The sequence below is a fragment of the Pholis gunnellus genome (assembly GCF_910591455.1).
Source record: "Pholis gunnellus genome assembly, chromosome: 12".
Lineage (NCBI taxonomy): Eukaryota > Metazoa > Chordata > Actinopteri > Perciformes > Pholidae > Pholis > Pholis gunnellus.
The window spans coordinates 13,152,355-13,168,385 of record NC_136539.1 but is presented as its reverse complement, the minus strand read 5'-3'; the positions used below and the strand labels follow the sequence as shown (position 1 = coordinate 13,168,385).

The following is a 16,031-nucleotide window of genomic DNA, read 5'->3' as shown; positions in this document are numbered from 1 at the left end:
TCTGCAGGGCGTTGTGTGTCCTCCGATGAGCCACCGAGAGACAGGCTCGGGACAGAGAGACGTGCGTTACATTATTTCCGGTCTGCTCGGGTCACACGAGGACAAGGTTCACTGTGCCCCCCCGCAGACAATCAACAGTGACAGCAGCAAAAAATCACTGGATGCATTCACTAAATGTGTGAGGAATGACGTAATGGTAAAAAAAAATCACAGGGTCTATCTTTGAAACTACGAATATTAAGCTTCAGAAAACGAATTGTGTAATAGGGCTGCCACTCATATTTTCATTAATTATATTCATAATTTTGAATGTATTGGTTGCCCATAAAATGTTGCAAAAGAAGTTGCCATTAATCCAAAATAACCAAAATACACGTCATCCCTTAAAGTGGTACAGTTTATTTTTATTTTGTATTGATTAAATCATTTTGTTCCTTATCATTATGTTGGAAATCAGTTATTTTGAGTCAGGCCAGCAATATTATTTAATTCAAAATATTTTTAATAGCACTTCAAGTTATTAAGATTTTCATGAATTCAAACCGTTTTTTATACTATTCGTGGTTTCCTTTAGGAAACAGTGTATGTATGTATGTTTTATTACTAGTGGCGAGGTCCATTATTCGCTGCATGATTCAAATTGCCAGCATGCCATCTAGCATTACAGTTTGTAATTGTATCTCACTGATATCAGCCTCACAGTTCATTCTCCATCACAGAAGTTTGCTGACTTCTGGGGTGTTGCCAAATTAACCAGGACTGAAATCTTAAGCAGTATACCTACAAATAAACGTAACTCAAGTAAGCAAATGTAAAGCAAAAATTCAAGTGTAAAGCAGTTTAGCTAAATTATTGATGAAAGTGAACCCACTTTTATATTCGTGATCTGTGTCCTACAAGATGCAACAAAATCTCCAGGACTGAATCATAATTCATGAGCTAATTATTGTATTTAAAATCATAATCTGTTTATTACACCCTATTTCTGTTTTAGCCTCACAATGTAATATAAATACTTAATGTCCAACAGGTGCAGGGAATGTTCATTACTTTCCACCTCTGCTTAGAAATGTTGGCCGTTACCCTTTATCACTGCACATCTCATCACATTGTATTTTTTCTGGGGTTTTCCGAGTCACTTCATATTACACAATATAACATTCAAAACCGCCAACCAAATGATAAATGGCCTAAGTGATCTACCATCTGACAGCTATGCTGTTTACTTGCATAACACATCCATGCCACAAATTGAGCCAATTCAGTCAAGCACTCTTGAATTTTGTAGAAAATGTCTACTAGAGGCACAAAAACTGTTTAACACTACAATGTTGTATTTTCTTCTCTATGGTGGGATTTTCTCATTCCCTGCATTTGCAGAGAACAAAGTCTGACAACTGTTGGTTGAAGTTCAGAGATCAAGCAGCATGTATTGCCTCCATGCAGACACAATTTGTTGCCTTGCTATGGTATTGTTCAGGAAAGGGATAATCTAGTGCCGTAGTAGAGGTTAAATTACAGTGGCTTAAACATGACTGGGTAGGTCATTCATTGGTGCACCTGGAGGACAGAATAGCTGAGGCCGGGATGATAGCACAGCATTACCCAGGCTCAGAGGGATGTTCACAATTCCACTTTCACCCGGAGAGTCAATTTCTGTTTTTTATTGAGATATTGCTGTAGTCTAACCTAACCACTATACTTTCTGAAAAAGAGTGTCTTTATTCCAAATAACTTGTCCAATTGAGGTGGGATCGTGTCCAAAATATAGTTTTTTTTCTACATTTGTAAAACAAAACAACATTTTTTTCATTTCACTTGATGTTTTTAATGGTATCAGGAAGAAAACAGCAAAGAATGAAATAATTTGTCTCACTAATGAAATTAAACTATGCTAATATTTGTAAGGATATATAACACAACTGTGTAGTATTTGTAATTATTCAATATTAATATTTTGTTTTAATGAATGAGTTTTCCGGTCTTTGACTTGTTGGTGTTAAGTGATGCATGTATGTGTAGCTTTCCTTCTTTTATAGGTTCCTTAGCTAGAATACATCACTCTAGGACATTGTGATGGACATGTGTCTCTTCTTTTTTGAAATCAATCAATTACGAAAATAATCTTTATTTGCAGCCCTAATATAACTAATTAGTGTTTGTAAACAGGGTGTTTTTTTGCCTTCCTGTGTATTCAACCAGTTAGTTTTGTTCAAACTTGTCATTTCATTCACTTTACGGAGTAACTATGTGGTATAATCACAAGTTTCACAGTCGTTTTATTGAATACTACAGGAACCGTCAACAGAAAAACTACATCCTGTTTTCAACGGAAGCACAAGGACCCGGAAGTTGTCCTGATTCCGCGGGTCTTTTGGGACAACACAGCTCCGCACATCAGTGTGCAGAAATGGCGGGTGAGTGGCTAAATGCTATCATGCTATACTACTGCTTTCTTCGTTGTAATGCATATTCACTGAAATACGGACGACGGCCCCGCTCTAAGGCCAGTTGAGTAGTATACCGCCCCGGGTTATCTGTTGTAACAATAACGGAGCTACGCTAACGTCGCATTGCAAAGCAGCAGTAGGGGCCTGCCTGCTAGTAGCATGCTAACAGGCTGTCATAGCACACTGTGTGTTTGTGTGTTTATGTAACGCGTGGGGTGTCACGTTGTGCGTCGAGTGTATTGATGGATGCTGGCATCCTTAAGTTCGCTTTGGTGCCTTTTCCCCTCATAACACACCGTAACCTACCCATACCTCCTTAATCTTAAGGGATAACTGGTAACGTTAGGGCAATCTATGTAAAGCAGCTACACCTGCACCACTGTTATTATGCAGCAAGAAACAGATGCATTACTTAGACTAGTAGAACATAGTCCTAATGTTTAAAAACTGACTAAACTTGTGGGTTATGTGTTCTCAGGAGTAAATACCATGGAGAAGAAACTGGCTGAATACAAGTGTGACACCAATGAAGCTATATGCTTGAAACTAGGTATGTTTGTGATATGTTTTGTAAATTAATATGATAATATGTCTGCAGTGACGATGCATAGCTTCTATTTTCTCACATAAGCTGGTTGAACCCCGTCTTCTCCTCTCAGTTCGCTTTCCGGAGGATGTTGAGGATGATGGCACCACATTCCACCCTGAGTACAGCCACCAAATCTATGGGGATGAGTGAGTACTTTTTCCTCGTCATTGCTTTTCCCCTTCTTGTTATAAAGATGTTGTGCAGGCTGACCTAATGCAATGAAAAGCTGGTTCGAGACAGTTAATGTAGAAGACCGCCGTGTTACATTTTCAAAAGTGAATATTTAAACTGCACACACACACACACACACACATATGCGCGCCGTCAACATGTCGTTGGTGTGGAAGTTCTTCAGCTTGCGTGGCAAAGACATAAATCTCCTTATTTATCACAACTGTCCAAAATAAGCTGTGGAGTAACAACATTCAAACATGTGGAACAACTTCATCAGAATCAAAATCAGCCGGTCAAACATCGGAATCGGGGAATAAAATAAAATGGCAATCGTTGCTCTCTGCTTACAACAGAACATTTGTGCTTGATGTGTGTCGAACACGGTACAATACAGTAGTGAGATTTTTTTCAAATAAAAAAACGTATCAGTGAGGTAACAGTACGGGCTCCAGAATATTTATTAGATTTGTCATGTTCACCAAGTCTGTTTCATAGTACATTTCTTTTTAAAGGATGCATGGAGGTTTAGTCTCAGGTATGCAAAGATAAAAACATGAACTAAGGTCTGTCTTTCATGTCGTTTTAGTCTCACAAAAAGCCTTAAAGTGTCACATTATGAGCCTGATGTGATGCACAAAGCGTCATTGCTACTTACTACATTATTGGCAGTGACACCTGTGTCTGTGTCGTTGTGCTCTAAATTGCATTTCCAAATTAGTCAAAACTAGGATTGGTTATTTTTGCACTTGCTGCAATCAGCTCAAAGGGAACTCGGTAATTGGGGCGTTAATCATTTCAGCGAGCGTAATTGCTAGTAAAGCTCAATCACACAATTGCATAATGGTGAATTCTGTTTTGCCATAAACTGCCAGTGATGTAGTGGTGAGAGAAACAATGCAACTATGTGAAAATAAGTGGCCAGACCTACAGTAAGCATTTGTCACTCACTAATGAATATCATTAAAAAGGCATAATCAGATTGTTGTTATTGTCCCTGTGGTATGAATTTATCCTAGACTGCACACTACATACTATTGTTTTATTATTTTTCTGAATGCAGGTAACTGTCCTAGTTAAAAACACAGTATCCTTGTTAACATTTGTAATGATTCCAATCACTTTGTCTGCAGCGAGGTCGCTTTTGGATACAAAGGTCTTCAGATACAGCTCTTCTACACTGCTGGGAACTTGAGCACCCTCTTCAAAGTGAAATATTCCTCAAAAGTCACTGAGATGTTTGATTGTGTGGAGGTAGGACGTGCATTTAATTGTTCCTTTTTTTTAATTTAGAAGTTCTGGTACCCTTAAATGTGAGTGCTGGGGCAGGATTACTGCTTACTATACTCGTGTCAGCCATTGTGTCCTGTTATTATGATTATTGGTAACCATGTAAGGGGTGATGTACCGCGCGTCAGCTTCCTGCATCACCCTGTCGCAGTTCATTTTGCAATAATAAGCCACTCCCTGTACATTATCCTGTTTATCAGATGGCTAATTTGAGACAAAGTATTGATTTAAGACAAAGATTGTATTGAGTAAGAAAAAAAAAAGGTCAAGCGTCCAGCAGTTAAATGTGAACACCAGGGATCCAATGGGATGATCATGTTGCTCTGTGTCTGCTGGATGCTAAAAAGGCTCCATTACACACTCTATTGTAAACACATCTGTGATTAGGTTAAGTAACAATCAGGGGACGGTTACAGGAAAAATATTAGAGATAAATAATTAAAGAAATCAAAGAAAAAAATATGGCAAAGCTGCATTCTGACTTAAACATGCTGTCTGCTTGAGGAAGTCACTGGTGAGGGAGGCCACCCAAAGGTCTGTGCACTCTGAAGGAGCTACTAACATGGATGAGAGTTGGTTTTGGCCAGTTTACTGAATCATATCTTTAACATACAAACCGAACACATGGACCCCACCATGAAGCCTGCTGCGGTCTTAGTCATACTGACTTTATGATCAGTATGGAGGCTGCAGTTTGTGGTGCTGTTGAATTGTATTGCATTATAATTAATGATTTGTAGTATTTACGTGTATTGCCATCAAAGAGACTTTTCTAATGACCACTATGATTCAGTATTGTGAAATGGTAAAACATAAATAATCCCAGCGGAGGCTGTATTGCAGCATGTTGGTAAACTGAAGGGGGGGAAAAGGCATTTGCCGTATTTTGAGGGTCGATGTGAAAATGTTAGTTTTGTTACCCGGTGCCACACATCAGTTGTGATTTTGGAAAACGAACAGCAGGCGACCATAAAAGTGAAAATGAAACCGGATTTCATTTTTGTCAAAATGTTTTGAAAAACTCAACATCAAGCACATCAAAGTACAGCATCAGACTTGCTTAATAATCGACCTGTAGGTAATACCGCACAGCGTTACTGAGTGGCTGCCTCCATAATTGTATGACAGAAGGATTGCGCAATCACTTATTCTTCACGGCGAGCCGATAGACCTTTGGTGCTCTTTTGTGATGGACCGGTGTGCTGTTTCTTCATGTACTGAAAGTAAGTGAAAGCCTCTCTGGGTGGTGGCATTATTCCTGTAAGAGATCTCCTGGTTTGTTAGACTAAATCTCAGCCCACCGCGGCCCCCCCTGTGCCAAAACACTAATCCTACTCCTCCCCGACGGAAGAGACGGCTTTTAAAATGTTTTTTGTACGTGAGGTCTAACATGAGGAATTGATTTTTTTTTTTTGTGTGTGTGATTGAATCAGCAGGAGGAGTAATGTGACACGGTTGGATATCTTGTACATATATTTCCAGGAGCGAATTGTGTGCTCAAGTCAAAATCGTTGAGGCTGAATATCTGCAAACTAATCTTCAGTAGTTTTATTATTCTTTAATGTGAGACAACCCGCTTTATGTAATGAGGAATGACTTAAACTTTAGTTGCTGCTTAGTATGAAAACTTTCTGCCTTTTTTTTTTTTTAAATTGCCAGACATAAGAATTTACATATCATCAATAGCCAGTATTTGGACAAAAAAAAACAATCAGTAAAGCGAAATGCTTTAACGTACTGCTAGCTCCTTCTCTGAGACTTCACAAAAGGCCGCTTTGAATATTCCCCTGAAGCTGTCAATGCAGCGAACATGCAAAACGAACCCAAGAATTGTCCGGGGCCCCTATTGAGGTCAGAGGATTCAGCTCTGGGACATCTGTCCTGTCTGGAAACAGCAGGGGCTCCCTCACTGCACAATGTAGCCTTCAACTGGTGGGAGCGGGAGCAACTTGTAAACTCCCCAGGTTTCCTTGTTTCTTGTGGACGCACTCAAATTCCAACGTGACCCCATGCGACTGCGACGGTTCCTTCCGATAGACATTCAACGTTACTTTCATCTCTGCTAGAAACTGCCATGGCCAGCGATTGACTGTTTTTAAACCTGAAGAGAGCCATTAGACTTTTTTTTGGGGGGGGGGGGGGGGGGGGGGGACATAGTTTGGAGCTGATATTCAAACTCGATGGCTGGCTCGCTGTCAATGTGCGCCACTGCTTTAGTGTTCGGTGTTGACCCCCCGAGTGTTCACCTTGTTAAGGGTTTGAGTGCAGCTGGTGTAGAGGTAGAGAGTGAGGGGAGCACCAGAGTTCAGGCTGCATCTGAAGAGTGTTTGTCTCTGAGTGCGTGTGGACGGTCGGGGTGCGGTGCAGCTGGTGAGAGAGAGACGAGGGGAGGCAGAGATTGGAGTTTATGCAGCTGCCGCGTTGATACAAGACTCTCATCACCACATCACCTTCTCCCCTTTTTAAATCCGCCAAAAACACGCAGCGCTGGACCTCTCACCGAAAAAACCTCTGATTTAGAGCGCCAGACCTTTTGTTGCACATGGGCTGGAAACTACCGAGTACTCGTAATGTCATTATTTCCTTTACATTCATAATCAACGTGGATGTGTAAATATCCTTTAACAAAAAAAAAAACGAAGCCCCTGTTTTACAGATTACTCCAAAACATAAAAAAAATGACTGCAGATTTAGGTTGTAGTGTGGTCTTTGGAGTAGATTAAAGAGATGGAATAACACCAACACAACAAATTAGATAGTTTGTACTCCCTTTGTGGTTATTGTTAGAAATCAAAGACATTAACAAAATGTTCTAAAGGTACTTTGTTAAGTTATATTCATGCCAAACTAAGGCATCTATTCTTGGAAGGCTGTGCAATTTAGTGTCTAGTATGCAGGAGAGTGCTCGGGACAAAGGGACTTGTTTGTCCATGGCCTTTTAAGTATTGTCCTTGTTCCTTAGAAATGTGGCTGAACAATCACAATGGTTAAGAGGCATTCAGCTGCAGGTGCATTACTTCCAGTTAGATATTAGCTGATGTCTGAAAAGGGGGGGGGGAATTAGCAGTATGTTGTATTAGCCTTTTGTAGTGCATTTTGCTCAGACCTTCTTCATTTCCCCGTTTTCAATGCTGAGCAGCGAGGGCCTCTGTGCTGCAATAATGCCCAGCACACATGTAAATGGTGTGAAAGGGCTGCTCAGCAAAGTGTTCTCATGTCAATCCTTGTGGAAATGGATACAATGCAAACATTACAGCTGAACTAACCACAGGTTGCACTGAGTAAAAAGTCCAAGGCTAGGGCCCCTTTGTCTCCGATGGCTCTTTGAAAAAAAACGCAGGGGCCAATTCATTTGATTGGGTTCACTTGGCAGGATTAGAGGAGAGGCCTCTATTATGGATGCCCCCAAAGGTTTGTTAAGTTGAGATCAATTCATAAGATTTTATTTCCCAGTGAGAAGCAGAAATGTGTTTATTGTGGCAACTTCATCACATATTCATGGTTTAACGTAAGTACTAAATGTACCTATTTAAGTGGTCTTTTCACTGGGGTGGGGTGGGGGGGGCTGATCTCTGCTCAGCTGACAGTTTTAATTGCCTAATGGTTTTCTTTTCACTGGCACAAAACGTGTATTCTCCCAGTTTTATTATATATGATTAACTGCCCTTTTCTCCCTCTTGTCTAGTTTAAGAACAACAGCTTATATGAACATACGATCTGTGTGCAAAACAAAGTGTGTTTTAGAATTTGAGTTTATCAGAAAATGCCTCACTGGTCCCATTTATGGAAATAAGTCTTTCAAATGTATACAAGGATGATTGTCTTTTTTTTTTTTTTCTTACATCCTGATTTGTTGGTTGAATGATTGCATTTATGCACATCCTGTTATCTAGCCAGATGATATCGAGGGAAAGATCCGGGAAATCGTTCCCGCTGGGTTCACCTGCAACTCCGACGACTTCATCTCACTGCTGGAGAAAGAGGCCAACTTCAAGCCCTTCGGCACTCTGCTCCACACGTACACCGTCCACAGCGAGGAGGCCGGAGAACTCACGTACCAGATCCACAAGGTACAAACGCCCCTTACTGCCTCAACAGAGATATATATATTTTATAATTGCTGTTGCTTCTAAGGTTTTAACGTCAGGGACGGGATTTTAACTCCAAACCGTATCAGACATTTGTTTCTGCCGTATTCGCCCCAGGCTGATGTCACCGGCCCCGGATTCCAAGAGTACCACGAGCGCCTGCAGACCTTCCTCATGTGGTTCATAGAGACGGCCAGTTTCATCGACGCAGACGACGATCGTTGGGACTTCTTTCTTGTGTGAGTGCCCTCCTTAATTGACATCATACCCCCCCTCTCACACACACACACACACACACACACACACACTGCTCTATGCCCACCCCTACCCCTAAAGCCTTTATTGTGTCATTGAAAAACAAAGATCCCCTTTGTGGCGCTTGTGACCAATTACCAGGCCAGTTTGATTATATTTCCCCTGTAGGAGAATTGTTGATCAGGCAAGAGCTTCCTTTGTGCCCAAAGGCCCTTTTCAAATTTTTCAGGGGCAAGAGCTGAATTGAATACTGTTGTCTTTTGAAACACTGAACAATGTCTTAACAGTAAAAAGAGCCTCTGCCAGTGTTTTCTTTACCCTGGCAACTATTAATACTGACAATGGGCAAAATGGACTGAAGTGATTTTGAGGAGCTCAGTCCCTCCTCCAACCCCTTCTCTTCCTCTAAGTTGCAGTACTCCAATTAAGTGCATAATGTATTCAGGTTGTAGCAGGTGTACCAATCGGGGCCTGGCTGCTCTAACATGCTGATGTCGGGGGCGGGGGGGGGTGGGGGGGCTAAAATGGACACTGCATGGGAGTGTGCCTGTAATTGACCTGTTTGCCTTTTGTGTTTCATCTGCAGATTTGAAAAGTACAATAAAGATGGGGAGACTCTCTACGCAACTGTTGGCTACATGACAGTTTATAATTACTACGTGTACCCAGACAAAACCCGACCACGTGTAAGGTAATTGCTGGGGCAGCACGTGCCTTCCCATTCTTTTGTGAGGAAAAGGAGTGGAAAATTATACATTTCTTTATCCTCTTCCCAAAAGAGCCCAAATTACTGGCTTATATAGCCAACCATTCAAGCCGATTTTGTTTCATTACCAACCCAGGGTGATTTGTATCTGAAAACAACTTTATAGATAAGCTTGTGATGTGATGGATCAGGATAACAATCTATTAATTCCTGCTTTTGAATCAAAGAATTTCAGTTTCTGCTCAGAATCGCCACATAAACCAGTTTTGTGACTTATTTTTTAACAAACCTGTTTTGCTCATTGGCCCTATATGTGTGTGTGTGTGTCTCTAAACAGCCAAATGTTGATCCTGCCTCCGTTCCAAGGAGAAGGTCATGGAGCTCAGCTTCTGGAGGCGGTGCACAGGTTTTACTGCAGCCTGCCCAAAGTGCAAGACATCACAGGTGAGCCTCCTGGTTTTTAGCATAGATACACATTTACTCTGAAATAGTCACGTCTCCCACAAACAGTTTGAATGATTTGTCGCTGCGGTGTGGTGGATCCAGGGGTTGGGTTAATTTGGGGTGCTGGCGTGTTAACTAAAATGTGCTGAGGCTCTATTGAAACTAGCTGGATCGAAATAGAGACAGAGGATGAATACTAAAGAGGCATCCTTTGAGATAGAAATCCTTTCTAAGGAAGAACTTAACATTTAGCAAGTGAATACGCCGAACGCTCCTGCTAACAGTTTTTCTGGACTTGAGTCATTTCTTCATTCTTAAATATAATTTGCTTCTTGAAAAAGTTTTGAAAACATTTGTCAGTTTTTGCCTTTTTTTCTTTTTTGGAAATGCCCATCAAATTGTTTCCCTCACTTCTCCAGCACAAACATGTATATACACTGACAACTATATTAACAAGTTATATGTGTCTAGCTTATTGCGAATGGTTGGGAAGCCTCTGTTGACTCATTTGAATTGTGTGATGGTGTCTGTGATCAGCTGAGGACCCGTCTGAGAGCTACGTGAAGCTGAGAGACTACGTGCTGGTCAAGTTCTGTCAAGGCCTGCAGTCCTTCACCGTGGACAAGCTGAACCTCGGCTTCTCGGCCGACATGGCCAAAGAGGCACAAGACAAGTTAAAGATTAACAAGGTGATGTGTGAGGCTTTTCTGTGTTCAAGGAATAGGTTTGTCTATAAAAGCCCATTGCAGTTTTGTAGAACCCCAAAGTCTTTATCATTGGAGTTTTGTCCAGATAACAGTCCAAAAAAATAGTCATTTATAAAACAAAGAAAAGCAGCAAATCGTCACATTTAAGATGTTGGAACTAGATTAACCGGATTATCAAAATTGTTGTCCGTTATATAATGAATTGATGTACAGTTAATCAAAATTGCGCTGTACATGCAATTGTTCCACCATTAAGTCTTAGAGGCCTTCACTCATCGTTTCACTCGCCTATATTAATGACACATTACATCTCTGAACTGAAATGCAGCCTTTTGAGACGAGAGAAGCGCGCTCGTAACCACAGTATTGATAGAACTACAATATTATTTAAATCAAATTATAACTTTAACACTAAGATGAATTCACCCATTTTCTTGTAATTTGGTGAAATACTAATTTATTAAAGTTCTTCTTTCATTCAAAATACCTTTTTATGTAATTCAGTTTTAATGGAAATTCAGATTCCAACTTGTATGATCCCTTTTTATCCACCGTTTCAATCGTTATGTTTAATACTCCAGACATGCAAAACATTCAGTATTGATATGTTTACCATCCCAGTTTGCTGCTTTGCCTTAAATACTACTGGATCGTATTATCTGTTGTTGTCACAGGTTATCAAAGTGCGGACTCGTGATGTAAAATGATTGCTGGGTGGCTTTTCTTGAGAAAACTGTGCTCTTGTTGGAACAGATAACTAGAGGTCTGAGTTATTATGAGCCCAGAGAAGCTTATTACTTCCTGTAGCCATTGTGCTGGAAAGCGTGTTAGGCTCCCAGTGAGGCACACTTGTGTTTTGTACATTATAAAATAAATGAATAACGCGTTTTCCCCTTTCTACAGAAACATGCGAGGCGAGTGTATGAAATCCTGCGCCTCAGAGCAACGGACATGAGTGATGAAGACAAAGCCCGAGCGTATCGTTTGGAGGTGAAGAAGAGGCTATTTGGACCATACAGGGTGAGCTTTTACTCGTCACCGCTTCAGCTGGCTTTACATGCCAGTGCGGAGTCAAAATGTGCATGCAAAAGCATTTCCTTCCCGATTCAGTGATTTGCTGATTTATTAAAATAAATAAATCCGATTGTCAACTCTGTTGCTATCAAGCAGGAATCCGGTGTGCAGTCTTCTAGCTTTTGTTAGCATAACATTACAGCCGCTCAATGTAGGAAGCAAAGGGCCCCACGTGTGGCATACAGAGCTTACAGCTCTACATTGTCACTGTTTATTGTGTTACCTTTTTTAGAACAGCGGAAAAATTGATCTTCATTCCCGTTTAAAATTGATAGATTGCTGCTGCTGCATTGTTACAGCCACAATAGGGCGCACCGGGCGTCTGTGCTTTTGCTGCTGCTGGAGCTTTCTTTCTATTCAGGCACATGTCATTAGTTAGGATTTGCATTTCTTTTGGGAGAAATACTTTTTCGGGAAAGTGTGTTTGAAGCACTTTGTCAAAAACGCCGTCTCTATTCAGAGTTCTGTAGCTTTACTTTTGCAGCACTTTTCAAACTTCATTGGAAAACAGTGCAATTTCATGAAAAATTGCTTTTGTTATTTTTCTCATGTTCTCCTCGGCAGGTTTTATTTGAGTTTCAGACATTTAGTGTAACAGGCTTCAACCTAGTGAACAGAATATCATACGCTTCTCTCATTCCGTTTCTCCAGACCTGACAGTGAGTAGATCAGTGTGCACCAACATATAACACCAAACATCCTGTTTGCTTGTGACAGTTTATGTTTGAGCTGCTCACTGAGACTTTGCATACCAGCCATTAGAGAATTTTCTGTCAGCAGGGTAACCACATGTCTCAAAAAAAGGCAGCGTTTGACGTGGAAATGACCTATGTGGTGAAGCGGGAAGTAGGAATTCCTTGGGAGAACGGCACGGAAAGATCTGGTGGCCAGATGCAGAGCCTCTTTCCTTCCCTGAGGAGATTTAGCATGTAGTTAGTCGAATGGCAGAAGCCGCTGCTCTGTGAATGTGAGGATTATATATTTCTGCTCATTTCCCCAGTGACCACGTCTGCCTGCATATGCTTGCAGGATTTTTTTTTTTTTAAGCAGCAGATTGCACTCAACTAAGTGAATATGTACTTTGTGCGTCAATATCCAAAACATTTCAGCCTTTCTGATTTCACTGCAGACGTTTACCACTGTCTTAATAAGGCCTACTGTACAAATGTATACAAACTGAAACTGATGGATCCATTAATTGATTATACATAAGTATTCTCATCTTGCATAACATACTTTGTCTTGTTTAATTAGCTCTCAACCACTTGGATAGTAACACTACAGTGTGGGGGGAAACATTTTTTTATTAAAGGATACTACTGGTGATAATCGATTCTTCGCTTATTGTCAACAAATCTCATGAAAACACCAAAACCTGCAGTAAATTGAGCCTAGATCTTGCTGTTAAAGGCATCCAAACCTATTGTGTGTAGTGTATATACACCAGACAAAAGGATCTCTCACAACGACATGAGGCTGGTGTTCATACATGGAATGACGTATGGACATGTTTTTCAGTGTAGAATCCATATTGTCCCTTTGTATCGAGCGAAATAGGATTCAAAGCTGAAGTTTGGGATCAAAATCCACTGTTAATGATGATTATTCTTATCATAACCTCTGTTAACATTGTACAATATACATCAATCTCAGTTCTGATATCGTATTTGTTCCTCCAAGTAGCTTATAAAGCCTTTATGACATTCCTCATGGGAAAGTTGTTCCTAGCTGCTGATTAATAACTGAATTAGTAAACACCTTTATTTGCCTTTGGAGTAAGCGACGGAATTAACGCCTCGCCTGTGTGTGTTTGTGCTGTTCATGTTGTGCAGAAGAATCAGAGGGAGCTGACGAAGATGAGGAAGTGCCTGCGGCCCGAGGAGCTGGTGTCCCACATGGATCAGATGGACACTCAGACGCAGCACGAGGAGCTGGAGAAGAGTTATCAGGTTGTTGTGGAAGACTACAGGAGAATCATTGAGAGGATTGCGACGCAGGCCTGATCAGACTCTGAAACGCTGCTGGCCTGGAGCTCACCCCTCTCGAACGTACAGGTGGTCTGCCCTGTCCGTACAAAGCCCACATCACCACAGACGTTGGCTGCAACCGAGAAGAAACTCTCCTGATGTAACAAAATCGCTGTTTTAATTAAAGAGTGTTGCAGATTTATTGTGGCTGAGTCGGTGGATAGATTGCAGTGGAGAAGACCTGTCTCTTTCCCAGCTGATGTTGATACAGTAGAGGAGAATGGTGCAGCTGGAGGGTTTTGACTTACTGTTTGTCCCATGATCACATTGTGTGGGATTGACTGATACGTAATATTTCACAGGTTATTGGAGGTCCACGACCCTGCAGAGAAATCCTGCTTCTTCTCCATTCTAGACAATTTTTTAAGATCTTTTGTCAAAACAATTCCAAATGTGTGTTTTGAAGCACTTCATACTGAAAATAAAAAAATAATGTTTTGTATATTGGTGTGAAATGGTGTGATTCTTATTGCAGATAAGAAAATAAAAAATAGCAACTCTATCTTTTTTTTCATTTGGATTTTTATTTGAACATTTTGACACTTGACGACAACCTTTTTTTGCATTTAATGTAAACAAATGGACAAAAGACAGCTATGGAAACATAAAACGCAGTCAAGTATTCAACCCGTTAGTGTTGCATGCTTTAGAGCACCACACCTATATCATTTTTCAGGTTCACAATGGACAGTTAAAAACAAGATTTAACATTATACTGCCACACTAGCTTCTTTCTGAGGCTGTGCATACAAAGGCACAGCTAAATGCTCAGATAAGCCTGCTAGTTGCTCATAATAAACATGCTAGTATTTTGATGTTTAGCAGGTATAATGGTATGTAGAGTATTAGCATGCTAATACTTTGCTAATTAGCTTAAAATACAAAGATTATGGTGGGAATGTCATTGGTTCTTCAGGTGTTTTGCCATGAACTCAATTATTGGACAATATTGGAAGGTTTGACCTGATGGGTCATGTGATCAAGTTTTCACAAATCCTCTGGGAACCAAGAATGTCTACCAAAATACATGTGTCCATTAGTTCAGATATTTCAATAAAAAACAATAGTGACAACCTAATGAGAGGAAATGTAAGTGGATCACAAAAGTCAGTAGGATTCATCCTGAGGAGAAAACGAATTTCTACCAAATTTCACATCAATCTGTCCGGACAATTCACTCCGACCCAAAAGTGTCAACCATCGTGACAACCCGGTGGCGGTGCGAGGGAAAACTCTGGGGAACACCAAAGTTGTGAAAACTCTGACTTTAGGAAAAATCGGGGACCAGGAAAAGTCAATAGGATTGATCCTCTTGGGACCATGAAGGTTTGTTCAAAATTCCATGACAATCCATCAAAAGGTTGTTGAGATATTTCATTTTAGATTAATGTGATGGTAGCTAACATGGCTAATAATCAAATGAATGCAGCAGAACCAGAGATACGTTTTTTCTATTATTTTATTACATGCATTCTTCTTCCTTGTCAAAACCTGAAGCCTACATTACCCACAATCCACCTTCACCCCCAACATGTCCATTATGGTTATGCTACAAGCGGCTAATGTAGCCCTGAGCAGAGATGAGCCTGCTACGGAGGTCTGTTAAGCTCACTTCTTTCTGACTGACACTGGTTTTTACATGTGTTTTTAAACGTGTAGTCTTCGCCCAGCTCCTTCTGGAGTAACCAACAACTTTTGACATAGACAGTAGGCTAGTATGAGCCTGTTCTGCTGCAGTAAAGCCTGTTACTGTCAGCCCAAATTCTACTTTTGTTTACTTTACAGGGACTTTACAGGAACTAGAGTAGAGGTTGTTGAAGTACCCTCCAACTTTTTCCAAAATGGCGGTACCATGGAACAATCATACATGTTACAATCGACCTTGTTGCATTTCTAGTTTTGATTTTGTTGAGTTAGGCCCATTTGAAACAGTCCGAGGGATTAAATTAGTAGACGGACCACACTGGGCTCCTTAGCTGTAAAAGAAAAGTCCCCTTTATCAGTTAAACATGTTGTTACTCAGCTCCTCAAGTGCTTCAGTATATTTGATATTTTGCTCTATTATTGCTTAAAAACCATGATATTGTATTACTATTTATATTATTTTGCTTATTTCCCATATTCTGTATTGAGGCAGAACAGTAGGCTGTATTTCTTTTTATCATTTGAGAGTATTCGTTTTTCCTCTCTCATCTTCAACTGATAAATAACGTGAAATTGCAGATAAAAC

The 16,031-nt window shown here is 40.5% G+C and overlaps 1 protein-coding gene across 1 annotated transcript; it reads left to right on the top strand.

Moving 5' to 3' along the window:
- Positions 1 to 2,360: 2,360 nt before the first annotated feature.
- On the top strand, positions 2,361 to 14,270 carry hat1 (histone acetyltransferase 1). Its single transcript, XM_079170906.1, has 11 exons — positions 2,361 to 2,417; positions 2,929 to 3,000; positions 3,110 to 3,185; positions 4,344 to 4,464; positions 8,394 to 8,570; positions 8,706 to 8,827; positions 9,430 to 9,534; positions 9,887 to 9,993; positions 10,531 to 10,682; positions 11,604 to 11,720; positions 13,607 to 14,270. The coding sequence occupies exons 1-11, from the start codon at positions 2,411 to 2,413 to the stop codon at positions 13,775 to 13,777; spliced, it is 1,227 nt and encodes a 408-aa protein (XP_079027032.1). The 5' UTR covers positions 2,361 to 2,410; the 3' UTR covers positions 13,778 to 14,270.
- Positions 14,271 to 16,031: the final 1,761 nt, after the last annotated feature.

What these genes read in the sequence shown, in the direction of transcription:
- hat1 (XM_079170906.1), top strand. An exon ending in CACCAAATCTATGGGGATGA is followed by an intron (nt 3,186 to 4,343) that starts GTGAGTACTTTT and finishes CTTTGTCTGCAG; the next exon opens with CGAGGTCGCTTTTGGATACA. An exon ending in CGTTGGGACTTCTTTCTTGT is followed by an intron (nt 8,828 to 9,429) that starts GTGAGTGCCCTC and finishes TTTCATCTGCAG; the next exon opens with ATTTGAAAAGTACAATAAAG.